General features: G+C 38.1%; 2 protein-coding genes across 5 annotated transcripts in view; both read right to left on the bottom strand.

The window, feature by feature from the left end:
- creb3l2 (cAMP responsive element binding protein 3-like 2) overlaps nt 1-6,873 on the bottom strand; it is a 30,986-nt gene extending 24,113 nt beyond the window's left edge. For both annotated transcript variants that reach the window (XM_088072405.1, XM_088072406.1), the window contains exon 1: nt 6,434-6,873. In XM_088072405.1, the coding sequence (XP_087928531.1) occupies nt 6,434-6,532 (99 nt within the window). In that variant the 5' untranslated portion in view covers nt 6,533-6,873. The remainder of the gene's footprint in view (nt 1-6,433) is intronic.
- A 3,097-nt stretch (nt 6,874-9,970) lies between these two features.
- ssbp1 (single-stranded DNA binding protein 1) lies at nt 9,971-17,838 on the bottom strand. 3 transcript variants are annotated; one of them, XM_088072407.1, is made up of 7 exons: nt 17,710-17,838; nt 16,141-16,245; nt 14,535-14,592; nt 14,272-14,427; nt 13,458-13,545; nt 12,209-12,297; nt 9,971-10,502 (listed from the first exon to the last, which is right to left on the bottom strand). In XM_088072407.1, exons 2-7 carry the CDS (start codon nt 16,162-16,164, stop codon nt 10,459-10,461), a joined length of 459 nt encoding a protein of 152 aa, XP_087928533.1. In that variant the 5' UTR covers nt 16,165-16,245; nt 17,710-17,838; the 3' UTR covers nt 9,971-10,458. The 3 variants fall into 3 exon arrangements, with proteins under 3 accessions (XP_087928533.1, XP_087928535.1, XP_087928534.1); XM_088072409.1 differs by having other exon boundaries at nt 14,287-14,427; XM_088072408.1 differs by lacking the exon at nt 17,710-17,838 and adding an exon at nt 17,498-17,682.
- Between the last annotated feature and the right edge of the window lie 532 nt (nt 17,839-18,370).

Below are 18,370 nucleotides of genomic sequence, written 5' to 3'. Positions count from 1 at the left end.
CGATTAAAGCAACGCTGAAGTGAGAAAAGAGGTTTGTCGGAGACAGAAAGCCGAAAATGTGCCAAATAATTTACTCTGAGCAAAAAAGGGGAAAAACCCTTCGAGGAAGCCTTCACACCCCAAAACACCGAAGAAAAGTCTCACCAAAATGTCCTTCAGTGCGCATAAAAAGAAACGCGTCGAACAAAATGAAGGAAGAATGGACCAGATTTAACTCTTGGCTAAGTGACGTCTCTGAAATGTCTCATTTTAACCCTTTAAAACCTGAGAAAATTGGTTTGAATTCTTTAAAAGGACGGGAATAAGTAACCAAGTTACGAGCTACAAGGACAATTTTAAAAAAGGAAAACAATTTCTTAATTTTTTTTCTTTAGCATCATGTACAAACTTTCATGGCGTCCCAATTCAACGCTGACAGCCCGAGTTTATTGATGATTACCAACTTTTCACGACCCCAAACCCGTGTGACCTGTAATGCACCACTGCTGCCGCGTGAAACGTCGTCTCATCGTCGGCTACAAACGTCTTTCGCAAATCTTGACTTCAATTTAACTGAATTTACATCGTCCACAAGGAGCCAGTAAAATGACTCATTTAGTACTCAGAATAAAACGCTCAAGATAAGCTTCTGCAGCTGAATTTATGAAAAAACAAACTAAACAAACTTAACAGAAAAACACGTTTCTACAAAGTGTGAAAATGTCAAAGCTGTGAATTCTTGTGTCGTATTTCTGACTGTATCTTCAAAGTCATTAACTTAATAATTAATTTTTTACTGTCGTCTGTTTCACACAGTCAACTCTGAGTCAACCGACCTGCAGATCCGGCACCACGCCTGCAGTGACAACACACACACACACACACACACACACACACACACACACACACACACACACACACACACACACACACACACACACACACACACACACACACACACATTTATGGATCAACAGGCTCGTCTGGTTGGATTATCAAAGCTGCTATGCAGAGGTAGATTGTAACTAACTACATTTACTTGAGTATAAATTTAAGCTGTTTGTACTTCAGTTGTGTATACTGTACTTTATCTGACAGCTTTAGTTGCTTTTCAGAATATAACCCTTAACCCTTTCAAACCTGCAAATTGGCTCGATTTCTTTTAAAAACATGGGAAGACGACAATGAGCGACTACAAGAATGATCCAAAAAATTAGCATGAAATGAAAAGTTACAAGAAAAGAACCTGAAAATTAGCACAAAAAAATAAAAGAAAAGAAAAAATAAAAGTAAACAAAAGGAGACAAAAAATACCCCCAGAAAATGTAAAAATTCATCATTTTTTTCTTAAACATAATTTTAAAAATAAAATCATAAGAATTATAGATACAACTTTCGGGACTTTTTTTCTCCACTTTTGGATAAAAGCTTAGAATCTCCCTACAGCTAATTTTAAAGAAATTTTCCCGTCACTGTTTACTTTTTTGTTTTGTTTTTTTTTACTTTTTTACTTCAATATTACTTGAAAATATGCAAAAAACTAAATGAGACAAAAGAATGACTCATTTAAAAAAAACTAAAAATAAATTCATAACTATTATAAATACAATTTTAATTTTTGGATAATATCTAGAGTTTTTTCATGTCTTTATTTAAACAAGGACCATGCATAAAAACATTCATCTCAAAAAGAGAAGAGATGATTCAAGCCAGATGTAGCTTTTAGCTGCTTTACATCTGCAGCCCGTGGCAGGTACAAACAAATACCTCACACACACACACCTCACACACACACTAACACTCGCAGGAACGTGAGTGTAACACTGAAATATGACGAGATATCAGAGACATTCGACCTTCGACTGGCAGCGAAATGTGACCGCTGAAATGATGTCGTCATTAAATCATTATCTGTGTATAAACTGTGGCTGCTGGCTGTGTGTGTGTGTGTGTGTGTGTGTGTGTGTGTACTAAATTACGGACTCCGCCTGCAGGCTGACACAACACGGACCATTCAGAGAGAGACAGCGAGGCCACCAGCGAGCAGGATGCCCTGCCCCGCCGGAGAACAGGCCGAGCACTGTGAGCACATGGATCAAGATGTTGACACTCGACTGTGTGTGTGTGTGTGTGTGTGTGTGTGTGTGTGTGTGTGTGTGTTTGCTCTTACACTCTGTCTCGAGTGTGTGCTGACAAAGTGTTGGAAGATAAAAATACTAAAATCACACTTTGAAAATGCAATACTACCTAACTTTTACTAAGTAAAAGTTCTGAAAGTATCATCAGCTAAATGCACAGAATACATGTTAAGTGCAATAACGAACACAATTCAGGCTGCTCTCATGCACAGTTTGCATATATACCATCGAAAAGTAACAAATCATAATTATTAGGTAACCCACCGGGGACGCTTCCATCAGGTGGTGGTGGACGGGTCAAACAAACACAGGACTTAACACCAGGAGACCATAGTTTGTGTCTACTGTGACACAAGTAAACTTTTGAGTTATTTTAGGATTCATTGTCACGTTTCTTTTTCCAAACTTAACCTGCAAAACTTCACTTAGCTAAACCTAACCTACGAAACTTTACTTACCTAAACCTAAACTACGAAACTTTACTTACCTTAACTTTACCTACATACTTACTTAACCAAACTTAAGCTACGTAACTTTACGTTAAGTACTTAAGAAGACCACACGGTTCTTGGGGCCTTAATTTGTACGTTTTTCATACATCACATGTTCGTAGCGTGGCTGTCCTGTCAGAACCACGAATCTGTTAAAAGTCTGAGAAACAGATCTGTTTACAGATTTGTGACGATGCATTTTCCAGCTGGTCCAAAATGATTTATAAAGAGTTTGTTTATTTTTCGTACGTTGAAGTCAGCATCCACATACCTGCAGACACGTTTTTTAACGTGTCTAACGTGATATTAACGTCTGTAATAAATAAACAAACTGAAGCTGTCAGACTACGGTAGTGGGGTAGAAGTATAAAGCTGCACAAAATTTAAATACTCACAGTCAAAATACTTCAGATTTGTACTGAAGTACAGCACTTTAGTGAATGGACCTGCTGCGCGGTCAAAGCCGTGATGTATATGAATAACAGGTGTGTATTCCAGCTGTTGTTATGGTGACAGGTGAGTCTCTGTCTGCAGGTATGTTGTGTGTTATGTAAGCGGAGCTGCACAGCCCTGAAGCATGTGCACAGCAAATACACTCTTTTCCTCTGCATGTGTCTTCTCCTCTCCACGGGTACACCATGTGCCGAACGCCACGCCAAACTTTTTTCTTTTCGAAAGACACAAATGTATGTTCGAGTGCATGAAATAGCCTTTCGGTTAAAAGCCACTCTCTCGCTGTCTGTCTATTTCCGTCTGACAGGAATTCAGGTTTCCTAAATGTCAAACTGAGACATTCAGAAAAAAGACGTTCTCTCCCAGCTGTGCATCACGTTATATATGCACATATTACATATTCAATCAATTCATCAAAGTCTAAAAACAAATACAACACAACAGAAACTGCACCAACAAGATCTTCCATAATGTAGCACTGAATACCAGGTATTTTAATCCCCTATCTGCATTCGCCATCAGCTGCAACCCTGTTTTAAAACCAATTTCTCTCTAATATTTGGGTCATTTTCTCTTAAGTTGCTTCAATGCCTTCTTCCCGTGTTTTTTTTCCCTGTTTCAAAGGGTTAAACTCCCAGTATGTATAATTTCATGATTATTTTATGTAAATGATCGATTCAAACAGAAAGCATTTTATTGCAGTCTGGATTCTGAAGGAAAAGTACATGAGAAAAAAATACATTTTAGATTCATTGATTGATTTCACTTCCTGTTTTGGTGCATATTTTCACCTGAAATAAGTCTCGTCACAAACACGTATGTTATGACTTATAAAAGAAACGTTTTGGTCGGAGATGAATGAAGACAAAAGAAGAAACTCCGCCTTCACACTGAAACTACGTTATTATTTTAAAACCTGAGGAACTTGATTATATAATGAACCGAAGACAGAGACAGAGACGGGAGGAACGTCTGTCTGATGAGAGACGCAGGTTTGAGGATCCCGCACATCGTGCTTCAGACTACAAGATGGTTTTGGCCCCCCAAAACCATCTTCCAAAATGTCCTAAAGTCCTATAAATGTCCTGGAAATAACAGAAACGTCCTAAAGTCCTATAAATGTCCTAAAATCATAGAAATGTCCTTAAATCTTAGAGATGTCCTAGAATACTAGAAATGTCCTTAATTACTAGAAATGTCCTAAAGTGCTACAAATGCTCTAAACTCCTTCAAATGTCCTAAGATCTGAGAAACTTCCTAAAGTCCGAGAAACCTAAAAACTTACAGATTTTCTTATATCGTAGAAATGTCCTATAATTCTACAAACATCCTAAATAAAGTTGGAATGTCCTTAAATCGTTTTGCAGAAGTGTCCCTGAGCAGAGCGTCCGTCCCTGATTTACGCTGCTGTGAGGAATCTCAAGTCAACAAACCCCCGCAGAGAGAAAGTGAGACCCGACAAAGAGTCCAGTCTGTCTCTCAAACTGCTGGAGACTCAAACACTGCAGTCTTCATGCAGCGCCCCCCCGCCCCATTCACACACACACACACACACACACACACACTCTTCATGCTTTACCATATATAGAATATTCAGCTCAGAAACAAAAGCGTCTCAGTTCATTCTTTTGCTTTATGTTTCTCAGAGTGTTTTTACATGTTTGAAACAAAGAAACTAAATCAAATCCAATACTGATCAGCAGGCAAAAACTTCCAGTCATTTTTCCTGTGATCCCCAAAATCTTCCTTTTAAAAGTCGACAGCAGCTGCAGCTCAGCGCTCCGACTCTGCAGGAATTCAACAGGAACTGTAGCCTGAGGACTCCATTCAAAGACCTGCATTCACAGCCTCGACTCCCCGAAATACAAGTCTTTACCTGTCTGCAGCTCTGTGTGTGTGTGTGTGCATGTGTGTGTGTGCGTGTGTGTGTGTATTGTCTCGGTCTCAGGGCTCAGCAGGCCTCTGTGGTGTCTGATTGCCATCCTGAAAACCAGCTGGAAGTTTCCCCTGTAAACCCAAACGCTCCCTCCCACCATCAACACACACACACACACACACACGCACACACACACACTCCTCTCGGCCCACAGTCGGACATATGGCTTCAACACACACTAATGTTACATAAGTGAAGGTGAAAGGCCGTTTTCGGGCAGGTTTTCTGAGGAGATGAGGAGTGTTTGACCCGTTTCTAAAGAAAAGTGCTGCAGTCAAAAAGGAAAAAAGTTCACAGAAACTTTTGATTTTTCAGCTCAAACTGTTTGCAAAGAAGAAACTTCATGACGCCTGCATTATTCTCCTGAAACAACAGAAAAATAATGACACGAATCAAACTATTTCGGTAATTTGTGATGAAAAATGCAGATTTTTTCCCCAGAAAGATCTAAATAAAAAAAATTAAACTGAATAAATCTGGGTTTGGGGCTCATTCACTGAACAAAACAAACAAAAACTGGACATTTTCAATGAGCATTTTTCACTAATCCTGACATTTAAGTAACGTTAAAGTAACTGATTACTTTTGGAAAATGGCATGATAGCCTTTAAGAAAGTTCAGGTTTAACTTTTGATGTATCCATATTCATTGTTTACATCTTTGTTTGTATTTGTGTAAAATAAATAAATAATCATAAATAACTTTGATTTTTCACTATTTTATGACATTTAAAGTAATTGATTAATGGAAAAAGATGCATTCCTTTTCATTCCGATGTATTCATCATTTACATCTTTATTTTGTTAAATTTGTGTAAAAAGGTCAAAAATTCTCCATTTCCAGCTTCTCTTGTGTGAGTTTGTGCGGCTGTTTCATTTTCTATGATCAAAAAGAAAATTAAATGAAATATTTTGGGGGTTTGGACTTGTTGGCTTTACAAAACAAACAATTTAAAGGAATCTTTTTGGACGATGGGAACTTTGAATGAGCGGTTTTCATCATTTTTAACATTTATATGATGCAGAAAGCATACGGTTATTGAGAAAACCGTTTCTATGTACACTTTCTTTCCTTTTTTGGACATTTTATCATTTATTGATAACCGGAAACAATCTCAAACTAATATACTAAACTGAGCTCTGGTGGGTCTTCCCTGTCAGATATCACCTCACAACGCTCATATCTTTAAATTATTGTTTGAATCAGAACTTTATGTTTGTTTGGTCAATAATTTGTCAAAATGTTGCAAGAAAATGAGTTTAAAATGAAAGAAAAGTGAAGAGAAAGAAGCTGAGAGAGAATCTCAGAGTCGCATCCTGGACCTCAAGGCTCGAGCTGTGAACGGAGAGCCGGGTACCACACACACACACACACACACACACACACACTGATACAAACCGATATGAGATTGATTATTTTCTTAATCGATTACTCACATTGGTGTAGAGCACAGAGTCGATCTCTCCGGCCTCGGACAGCTCGCTCAGGTTCCGGTCCCAGTGCAGAAACGGTTCGGTACTGTCCAGGATCTCCATGATTAACCTCCACACACACACACACACACACACACAGACTGAAACACACTCTCACACACTCTCTGCTCGGTGCTTTCTGTTGTTTTTCAGCGGCTGTTTGTTGACTCCAAAAACTCGGACAAAAACAAAGTCCCAGCTGCAGGTAAATCAGCTGTCCGGTGCCGTTGTTGTTTGTTTGTTTGTTTGTTTGTTATGTGAGGAGGCAGCACGAGTCAGATTGTCGCTGGTTGTCGGTGTTTTTGTTATGAATCATCTCCTCCGAGTTTGCGCGTCCTCCGCAGCTCTGTCCTCCTCTCTGTCCTCCTCTCTGTCCTCCTCCTCTCGGCCCAGACAGCCAGGAATGCAGGGGAGGAGCCACACACACACACACACACACACACACACACACAAATAACACCGACAAACAAAAAATAACATACAAATCAACAAAATCAAGAAATCAGCGACAGCGAGAGACACTTTTTATTTTAAAAAGCGACATAAAATATCAGGACTCAAATTTAAAAACGATTTAAAATTGAAAATGTGATTTACTTATTAATCTGTCCCAGCTGTTTATAACTCCGGAAAAAACACCCACATCACAAAACGCGAGTTTCCGGTGAAGAATTTCAAAATAAAAAGCCCTCACTCGTTGCATACACACGATATAGTAAAGAAAATGACGATGAAGAAAACGTATCTAAATGAATCTGTTTTTTATTTTATTTTTTATCTGTGGGAAGATTGTGTTACATGATCAAATACAGATATTTTCACGTAAATAAACTTGGAAATTCTACTCCTAGATTTTTAAGAATAATTTATGCATTTTTATGTCTATGAAATAATAATAATAACAATAATAATAATAATAATGATGATGATGATGATGATGATGATGATGATGAAAAATAGATAAATATATAACAATAATATATATTATTATGAGTAATAGAGGTAAAGTTAAACCTGTTTTTTCCAGCATCTGTTTCTGAGGTCAAGAATGATTTTTTTTTGTCTTAAAAAGATTATAAAAAATTTAAATGAAATATGCATTTCAATATTATGATTTTTAGAATTAGTAATAGACATTTATTTTATTCATATTTTTTTAATTAAAAGGGGAGGGGGGGTTAAATACGGTTACTGTTAATGTAATTTAGGTGCCGTTGTTACAACACATTTGTGTTATTGTCTCATAATGATGTTTATATTTTTAGATTTTTTTATTTGTCTGTTTGTTTTTATTGTGATTGTAATTTAAGTGAATTTTACGTTTTTTCATGATCTTATTAGTTTCTTCTCATGAGTTTATCATGTTGTGTACGTGTATGTAAAAAATAAAATAAAATCAACAGGAGAATCATTTAATGAGCCTGTATCTAAAAGCAGCTGTATTTTCAAATTTATTTATTTTTTCTCTGAAACGAAGTGCTTTTATTTTTCAATCCGTTTCCGGTCTCACCTTGTATGTTTCCGTTTTCTTGACGCAGCTTCTTTAAACTGAATCCACAGGTTTCCAACAACTCACAGGCCCCGCCCACACCCAGCACTTCGACCAATCAGATCACTCCTCTATTTAAAGCCCGCCTGACGCTACAGCTCCGCCCTCATCACACTTTGACTGACAGGAGGTGAAGCCAATCAGGAAAGACGTCAAGAAATCCTGTGACCAATGACTTTAGGCCAAGAATACCTTTGACTTAAGCCCCGCCCCCGCTGTCGCAGAACCAGCCAATCAACGTCGAGTAGGGGAAAAATAATTAGTAGATATAATAATAATAATAATAATAATAATAATAATAATAATCATAATAATTTAAATAACAAATTGAAGTTACTTTTTAAAAGTGTTTGAAATACTTACTTCATACTTCAAACATACATTTATAAAATAGATTATTTTTTAAGTGTTATTGAAAAAATCTGTTATATTGCAATTATTATATTTATTTTTATATGTTTTAGTTTGATTTTACAGTTTACTTGTAACTTCTTACCTTTTTATCCTCTATACTGTGCTCTGTATGTGAATTTCTGAATTTTTCAGGCCATTTCTTGTTAGTTTAAAAATACTTACTTATACGTCAAATATAATAAACATAAAAATGCATTATTTTAGAGTGTTTAGGAGTTTTATTGCCCTCTCCCCCATTTGAGGATTTGTTGAATCACACATGTTGACAATACGAGATGACCACAAACATAAAGACAAAAATAATCTGGAAAAAAATCAAAGGTCTGTTTTTGGGATTTAGAGAGGACGAAAATCTGAGAGCGAGCAGCCGCTGCAGGAAGGAAACGAAAAACAGATCAGTGATTACAGCCGACAGGAAAGTGAGAGCGCACAAATCAGATCATCAGTCATCACAAAAACACTGAACACGCACAGTGTCCCAGCTTTGGTCTAACTACGCATAACTCAGGAAAATAACTCGACTAAACGCAGCAGCTGTGAGTTAAACTGAAGGGGTTTCCTGTGAATTTGCTCTCTGCAGTTTAAAGATCTTTCTTCAGGAGATGCACAAAGAGACGTTCCCGGCAGAGCCAGAGCACCAACGAGACCAAACGCACAAATGTCCCGAAAACTGCAAGAAATAACTAAAAGGTGACGAGAAAATTACCTGTGATTTATGCTGCAGGAAAACAGATTTGTGTAATTTTACTGAATTCAGATTGTTCTGTTGTTTTTTTCTTCCTTTTTGCTTGGTTGCTTATTGCTAATTTTCAGGTAATTTTCTTTAAACTTTTTCCGAGTTTACACCTTTGAACATTTGGTTTGAATTCTTTTAACAACATGAGGAAAAAAGCAACGAGCAATTTGCTAAGAAATGCCCCACAAATTTAAAAATAATTTGTAGACTCAGAAAATTATTTTTAAAAATAAGACAGAGAAAAATGTCCAGAAACCTACATTTATACTCAACGTAGCATATATACAATATATTTTTGGCACTTTCTCCAGGTCATTTCCTTATTTTTTATTTATTTATTCATTTTTTTAGCTCATCTTTCCATATTTCTTGTGCGTGTGTATGTGTGTGTATGTGTGTGTATGTGTATGTGTGTGTATGTGTGTGTGTGTGTGTGTGTGTGTGGTCTTATTTGAAGGTAATTTTATTGTCATTTTTCCTACTTTCTTATTCGCTTATTGCCTTCTTCCCATGTTTTTTTTTTTTAAGAAATCAAGCCAATTTGCTCAACATGGAAAACACCACTGAGCAGTTCAGTAAGAAACGTCCAACAACATGAAAGAAATTTGTTGTTTTTTTAAACTTAATTTCCATTTTGTTTGTTTGTTAGTTTTTTTTTTTACAAATTTCTTCAAATCTTTATATTCAGGGTTCAGAGGTTTAAAGGATAAATCTAGTGTTGATCGACATTTTTCTTACTGCCAAAAATCCCATAAAATGACCACAAATCATCTGCAGCTGCAAACAGTTCACAACAAAAATATCAAACTTCTGATTTATTGAGTTTCGAGTTTCACCGGATATACTTCCACTTTTCTAACGTTTGTGCGAACGTATGAGAGACCAAACGTTTATCCCACAGTTCTGTCGTTCTAACTGTGAGAGACGGACTGTGACGCGTTGATGATCCTCAGCAGAGTCGGAGCCGCTCGAGTCTCCAAACGCAGGGAGGCATTTTTCACCGCGTCACCGCCAACATTATTCTCACACCTACAACTGGAGTCGAAGAAAAAAGGGCTCAAAGTGGATGTTTGTGTACGAGCAGCAGAACGAAAAGCGTCATCAGGGTTTCTGCCTCTCGTGATGCGTGGCGGTCTGCAGGGGGCGCCGGCGGACCGCCGCACGGCGTCTTCTGTCCCCCTCCTCTTTAGGGAAGTCTCTACTCGGTGGCATTCAGGATTTTTTTTTTTTTTTTTTAATAAACAAGAGAATGTAAAAGTGGTCTTGCTGTTGGACGGAGAGGACAGGACTTCAGAGTCTGTCTCGCAGGCTGTCGCTCAGGAAGACGATGTTGTCTGGAAACGAGAGACAGGAAATGAATCATTTTTAGAAACTAATCTGATGCCAGAAGGATCTCTAACTATGGACAAGTTTCATACACGTTTACCAACACATTTCCAGGAAGATTCCAGGACTTTTCAAGGACTTTGGGGCAAATTTTAAAGACCATACCATCTCCGAAACGACCATCAATACTCAGTTTTTGTTATTTTTTATTACTATATAACAGCTTTTTTGAATATACAGTTTCAAAAAATAATGAAATCAGAAAAGGATTGAAACGAAATATATTAATATAACTTAGGGACTGTTTGTTATTTATGAGAGGGGAGGGGTGGAGCAAAAAGTGGGAGGCATGTCAAATCATTTTGGAGTTGCTTTTTCTTTAAAATGTTTGGTGATTTTTTGGTGAATCTTTCATTTTCAGATTTTTTTTGGTAATTTTTAAAGAACAAATGTTGGTGAATTTATTTATTTTTTTCCCATGGGCCTGTGGGTTTAGAAGGCATGCTTTCTTAAAAAAAAAGTTGTTTTTTTTCTTTAAAACTCATTCACAACTTTTAAAGAAAAATGTTTTCCTTAAAATTTCTTTTGCAATTTTTAAAGAAAAATTCTGGAGACATTTTTCTTCTAAAAATGTTTTTTCCCATGGGCCTGTGGGTTTTGGGCATGCTTTCTTAAAGAAAAAAAAAATCTTTAAAACTCATTTGCAACTTTTAAAGGAAAAAAAAACAGCAAACCTTTTTCCTTTGATTTTTTTTGGTGGTTTTTAAGGATCAAATTTAGGATAATTTCCTTTTTCTTTAATTTTTTTGTAATATTCACATTTGATTTATTTTTCTTAAAATTTCTTGCTGTCCTACTTTCACGTAAACTTCAGATGTGACGTGTTCACGTTATGTTGATTCGCTGGAAGTCTGAGAGCCGAGTGTGTGTGTGTGTGTGTGTGTGTGTGTGTGTGTGTGTGTGTGTGTGTGTGTGTGTGTGTGTGTGTGTGTGTCTGTGTGTGTGTGTGTGTGTGTGTGTGTCTGTGTGTGTGTGTGTGTGTGTGTGTGTGTGTGTGTGTGTGTGTGTGTGTGTGTGTGTGTGTGTGTGTGTGTGTGTGTGTGTGTGTGTGTGTCTGTGTGTGTGTGTGTGTGTGTGTGTGTGTGTGTGTGTGTGTGTGTGTGTGTCTGTGTGTGTGTGTGTGTGTGTGTGTGTGTGTATGTGTGTGTGTGTGTGTGTGTGTGTGTGTGTGTGTGTGTGTGTGTGTGTGTGTGTGTGTGTGTGTGTGTGTGTGTGTGTGTGTGTGTGTGTGTGTGTGTGTGTGTGTGTGTGTGTGTGTGTGTGTGTGTGTGTGTGTGTGTGTGTGTGTGTGTGTGTGTGTGTGTGTGTGTGTGTGTGTGTGTGTGTGTGTGTGTGTGTGTGTGTGTGTGTGTGTGTGTGTATGTGTGTGTGTGTGTGTGTGTGTGTGTGTGTGTGTGTGTGTGTGTGTGTGTGTGTGTGTGTGTGTGTGTGTGTGTGTGTGTGTGTGTGTGTGTGTGTGTGTGTGTGTGTGTGTGTGTGTGTGTGTGTGTGTGTGTGTGTGTGTGTGTGTGTGTGTGTGTGTGTGTGTGTGTGTCTGTGTGTGTGTGTGTGTGTGTGTGTGTGTGTGTGTGTGTGTGTGTGTGTGTGTGTGTGTGTGTGTGTGTGTGTGTGTGTGTGTGTGTGTGTGTGTGTGTGTGTGTGTGTGCTGTCTGACCTGCGATGATGGTGGTGGCCTGCCGTCTCACTTGGTTCTTGTCCACGTATTCTCCGTAGTCCAGTTTTCCCTCCACCAGAATCCTCGCCCTGAGAGACACTCGGGGTCAGTCACATGTTCCACAATCTCGCTGTCATTTCCCCGAAATGAACATTTTCTGAGGGCGTGGCGCCCGAATCAAGGACCTCAAAATGAAATGGGATTTCTACCAGGAGAAATTAAAGTCTTTTTTAACCTCGTATAATTATTAGGCATCGAAACGTATCCGACTTTATGGATATAACGCGGGGCCTTTGCACTGGTAAGGAAGCAATAATCAACACGTTTTCGGCTGCAGCGTCTGTCGGAAATGTAAAAATCCAACGATAATTTGTTTTAAGTTTTTTTGGCTGTGATAAAAGGTGTCATTTTACAGACTTTATTCAAAAAAAAAAAGAAAGTCAAGTAATAAAGAGATAATTTGAAAACAAGTTTTTAAAAATTACCCAAATTTTTAAAAGACAAAAATTACCAAAAGTCTTAGAAAAAAATTAATCTTTCATTCATTTTGCAGTCTTTACTTTGGCGTGCGCATGGTTTAGAAAACATGTCTTCTTTCACCCCCCCCAAAAAAATACACAAAAAATATTTCAAAATATTAAATGAAATTTAAAAAAAGCTAAAAGTTTCTAGAAATAAAAGAATGAAGTAATAAAGAAGTGCACTTCTCCTGTAAATGATGCTGCATCTGCATCGCACCGGCGCTGTGACCGTAAACAAATAAAACTAATAAAACGACAAACAAATTAAACGAAAGTTAATAATAAAATTAAAAATCGTAAAAAGGACAAAAATCACCAAAAAATGTCCTGAAGTCTTTGAGACTCCCCATCTTTTAACTCACTGCACTTTATTCTTGAAAAATGTTTGATTTCGTTCTGTTTTCAGCCCGAGTGTCATTTTTTTGTTGAATAAAACCGAAAACGTTGTAATTTCTCTGATGTGTGAACCGTGAACTAACGACGAAGGACAAACCTGCACCAGACGGCAGCCACTGGTCTAAAAACGTGAAGTAAAAAAATGAAAAGTGTCCTCCTGCAGAGGGGACAGGGAGGGGACAGAGAGGGGACAGGGAGGGACAGAGAGGGACAGAGAGGGGACGGGAGGGGACGGGAGGGACAGAGAGGGGACAGAGAGGGGACAGGGAGGGACAGGGAGGGGACAGGGAGGGGACAGAGAGGGGACGGGAGGGGACGGGGACGGGGCGTACCCTTTCTTGACGTACTGGTAGGCCACGTCCCTCAGACCGGGTTTGAACACTGAGATGCGATGCCACGTCGTCTTCTGACTGATGTCCCCTGGAGACACAAACAGCAGATCAATAATATTTTATTATTATTATTAATGTTACAGAACGATTCTTCACGGAAACAGAAAACGCAGACGATGTTTTTCTGACCCTGAAGCGAACGTCAGAAAACCGTCCTTCGTTCTGTTTCCCCGACGGAGAATCTTTTCGAAATTTTTAATTGGTATCATTTTTTCTGGTCTCTGTATTTGTTGGAAATGAAATAAACGTGTTGATTCTGTCTGCTGGAGCTGTTTGTCGGGAGTTTGGTTCACGTCGAAACAGAAGTACAGCTGTTTTTTCATTATTCTGGATGTTTACGTGATTTAGATTCGTTTCTCATATGTTTACTGGCAGTGGCGTGAGCGCCTGTTGTTAGAAAGACAGGTAGGACCAGCATGCACCTGGGTGGCCAAAATGTTTTAAAAAAACCCAAACAAACAAAAAAAACAACAACATTTTTTCTATAAAATTTTTGCTGATTTAAAAAAACATTTGGATGATTTCTAAAGAAAATACATAAAATTTAAATGTAAGATTTTTTTGTACGACTGAAAACGGCGACATTACTGACGATTTGAAGAAAGCCTGTGGGTTTGGGAGGTTTGTTTTCTTTCAAAATCTCAAAAAATGACAACTAATCATCCAGAAACTGAAATTATCGTTGAATTTTAAAGTCTCCGACTGTCCTTGACCCTGACTTTTCCAGGATTTTCCAGACTGAACTAACTGTGACCTTCGGACACTGTACCCGGCGAGCTCGTCTCTCCGTCTCCAGATCGCCACATCTCATTGGTTGCTATGGAGAAGATGGTGACGGGGTTGCGGCCCTCCACCTGTCTCATCACCGGGTCCTGACCCACTCGACCCAACAGCTGCACGCGGTTTATCGCTGCAACAAAGACACAAAAAATCCACGTTATTGGACATTACAGCGGACATACTGAGAGACAGAAGGACGTATGTGTGAGCTGCAGTGAGGACAGAGAGTGGACTCACATCTCTCCAGGATGAGACTGCTGTCTGAGCTGCTGCACCTCACCACCTGTCTGAACACCTGCAGACCAGAAACACACACACACACACACACACACACACACACACACACACACAGAGTCACTGAGAGTCACACACACACACACACACACACACACACACACACACACACACACAGAGTCACTGAGAGTCAACACACACACACACACACACACACACACACACACACACACACACAGAGACACTCAGAGACAACACACACACACACACACACACACACACACACACACACAGAGTCACTGAGCGTCAACACACTAACACACACACACACACACACACACACACACACACACACAGAGACACTGAGAGTCAACACACACACACACACACACACACACACACACACACACACACACACACACACACACACAGAGTCACTGAGCATCTACACACACACACACACACACACACACACACACACACACACACACACTTTGCACCGTCCCTGTCATCACCTCACATGCTCTTCTTTAAGTCAGCGATACTCAACATAAGGCCCGCGGACAAAATCTGGCCCCTGACATGGTGCTGGGTGGCCCCCCAAAACATGTTTTTAATTCACAATAAAAGTGACTGACTGTGAATAGATTTTGTCCTTTTAGTCTCCGTAAGGTGTCAGAGACATAAAACAGCATCAACATAGAGCTTGTTGATGAAAAAAAGAGCCAGAGGAGGATCCCCCACACCCCCGACAGAGGACACAGCTGAGACACTGATGTCCTAAAACACTAGAAATGTCCTAAAACATCTTAAAATCAGAAAAATCTCCTAAAATCAGAAATATGTGCGTCATTCCAAGAAATGTCTTAAACTCCAAGAAATTTCCCTTAAATTCTAGAAATGTCTTGAAATCTGAGAAACATCGTAAAATCCTCAAAAAGTCTGGTAATCTCAGAAATGTCTTAAAATTAAAAAAAAAAATAATAATCCTAAAATCGTATAAATATCCTACCATCTGAGAAATGTCATAAAATACAAAAGTCCCAAAATCATATAAATTTCCTAAAATTTCTTAAAATCCTTCAAGTGTCCTTAAATCCTAAAAATGTCCTGGAATACAAAAAAACATTTTAAAACTGTAGAAATAAGATCCAAAAAATGTCACAAAATAATTAAAAAGTCATTAAATCTAAGAAATGTCCTAAAATCCTAGAAATTTCTTAAAATCTTAAAAACATCATAAAATCATAAAGATATTCTAAGATCCTAAAAAAAGCCATAAAATTAAAAAAAATGATATCCTTCAAATGTCCTAAAATCCTCAAAATGTCCTGAAGTCGTAGAAATAAAATCCAAGAAAAGTCTTAAAAATCGGAGAAACTAAAGTCTGAGAAGTGTCATAAAATAAAAAATAAAATAAAATATCCTAAAATCTGTGATCGGTCCCCAGCTTCTCGTCCTTTTACAACAGTGGCCCCTAAAGCAGAGCGAGGAGACCGTCCCCACTTCAAGGACAAAATAAATAACAACATAAACATCAATTTAAGGCAGAAAAGACATCCGAAACGTCACCTGTACGATAAACGTCCGTGAACCGTTTCCCGCTCACCTGAGCTGCTGCACCTCTCAGCATCTTCTCTGCTGCGGCGCCGGCGAGTCTTCACAGGTCTGATCTGAGCGACGACGACGACAAACCGCCGATAAAAACGTTCTCCTGGAGGCAGCAAACACAGAGCGACAGCATGAACGACAACAACGACGACCACGACAACGACCATGACGACGACGACGACCATGACGATGACGACCATGACGACGACGACGACAACGACCACGACGATGACGACAAATGCTGCAGAATCATCCAAAAAACTCCTTAAATGTATATTTGTAATCACAGTAATTAAATGATTAAAATCGTTATTACAGAAAATATGTACTTTTTTATTTCAGCATTTTTTGGGGAGTTTTTTGTTTCTGGTCAGTTTGTTTTTGTTTTTTTTACTTTTTTTAAATTCTTATTTTCAGGTGATTTTCTTGTAACATTTTATGATTTCTCACCGTCTAGTTTTTTTTTGTGCTTATTTTTAGATAATTTTTCTGTATCTTTTTACTCATTTCTCACTTTCTTTCTTGCTTCCTGCTTTTTTTGCTGTTTATTTTCAGTTTATGTTCTTGTAACATTTTATAATTTCTCACTTTCTAGGTGTTTTTTTGCTGCTTATTTTCACTTTATTTTCTTTTCTGGTTATTTTCTTGTAACTAGATTCAAGATTCAAGATTCAAAGTGTTTATTGTCATATAAACTATTTACTGATTTCCCATTTTCTTCGTTTCTTGCCGCCTAATTTCAGGTTATTATCTTGTAACTTTTAACTCATTTATTATTAATTTAACGTTTTTTTTGGTGGCGTAATTGTTGTTAAATGCTGATGAGGCAGGCGGAGCTGAGTGTGACTGACACCAAAACCTGCCGCTACATTCGCTCATTTTTGATCATCTGCCGCTTCACTTAATATGCTCTTATTTCTGCAGACACACACACACACACACACACACACACACACACACACACGCTGGAAACGTAACGTGTTTATCACATGTTACATGTTTATCACATGTCTGTAAACGACGATGACATGATTACATGTTTATCACGTGTTTATCACATGTTACATGTTTACCGTGTTACATGCGGTTAACATGTGATAAACACGTGATTAACATGTAACATGTGATAAACACGTGATAAACATATAACATGTGATAAACACGTGATAAACATATAACATGTGATAAACACGTGATAAGCATGTTACATGCAGTTAAGATGTGATAAACGTGATTAACATGTAACATGTGATAAACATATATTACTTGATAAGCATGTAACGTGATAAACACGTGATTAACATGTATCACGTGATAAACACGTGATAAACATGTAACATGTGATAAACATGTACCGTGTGAACGTGGAGTCAAAGTCACGGCACCGTTTTTGTCTCTCGGCTCTCCCGCCACCGGATCAAACAAACCCTAAAATGAGCGGTTTTTTGGCGGGTTTTGGTTCGCGGCTGACACGAGCTCGAGCAGCAGGTAACCGGATGTTGTGGCTGAAAGCGGGATTAAAATCCGCTAAAAGAAGCAAAGAGAAAAAGCGTTTTTAAAAACTCACCTGGTGCAACGCTTCAGAGCAGACTCCGGTAACCTCACGCTGTTTCCGGTCCGGCTGCAAAAACGGTCCGACGATCTACCGGAAGTGGCTAAAGTTCCGCCTCAGACTTCATCCTAAAACACTTTTTTTCCCTCTTTGTCTGAAAATCTATTTATGATTTATGTTTTTCAATTTCTTGAACTTAATTTATTGGACCCTTTTACATTTTCAAATTTTGTTATTGTAATTGTTCACTTTTTTCTTTTTGTTTTTAACACCTTTGCTGACGCTGGAGAAATTAATCACATGTTGCCATGTTTGTTTGTACATTTTGTAAATTTTTGAGAAAAAAAAAAAGCACGTTTCACCTTCTTCTTTTTTGGTGTTTAATAGCGATTTTCATCCCAAAAAGTCGCATTACCACGTCACACTGGATTCATACTGAGGTCTCTACTTACTAGATAAAATAATAATAATAATAATAATAATAATAATAATAATAATAATAACAATAATAATAAAAGCCTAAAGAATGGGTTTCAGTGGAGCATTAAAAAAAGTAAGACGGAGAAAGAGAAAATTACCAGAAAATGTCAAAAGAAAAATTTATATTTTTATAATTAAGTATATAAAACTTTGTTACATCAATTTAAAAATCTTTTTGTTGGTGCTTTTTTAGCGG

Source organism: Plectropomus leopardus, chromosome 22 (genome assembly GCF_026936395.1).
Source record: "Plectropomus leopardus strain MGB_pleo_1.0 chromosome 22, ASM2693639v1, whole genome shotgun sequence".
Taxonomy (NCBI): Eukaryota; Metazoa; Chordata; class Actinopteri; order Perciformes; family Serranidae; genus Plectropomus; species Plectropomus leopardus.
The sequence above is the reverse complement of the archived record's forward strand: the minus strand, read 5'-3'. Positions and strand labels throughout refer to the sequence as shown.

What these genes read in the sequence shown, in the direction of transcription:
- ssbp1 (XM_088072407.1), bottom strand. Translation starts at nt 16,164, where the DNA reads ATGCTGAGAGGTGCAGCAGCTCAG. An exon ending in TGAGAGGTGCAGCAGCTCAG is followed by an intron (nt 14,593 to 16,140) that starts GTGAGCGGGAAA and finishes TCTGGTCTGCAG; the next exon opens with GTGTTCAGACAGGTGGTGAG. An exon ending in GCCGGGTACAGTGTCCGAAG is followed by an intron (nt 13,546 to 14,271) that starts GTCACAGTTAGT and finishes TTGTGTCTCCAG; the next exon opens with GGGACATCAGTCAGAAGACG.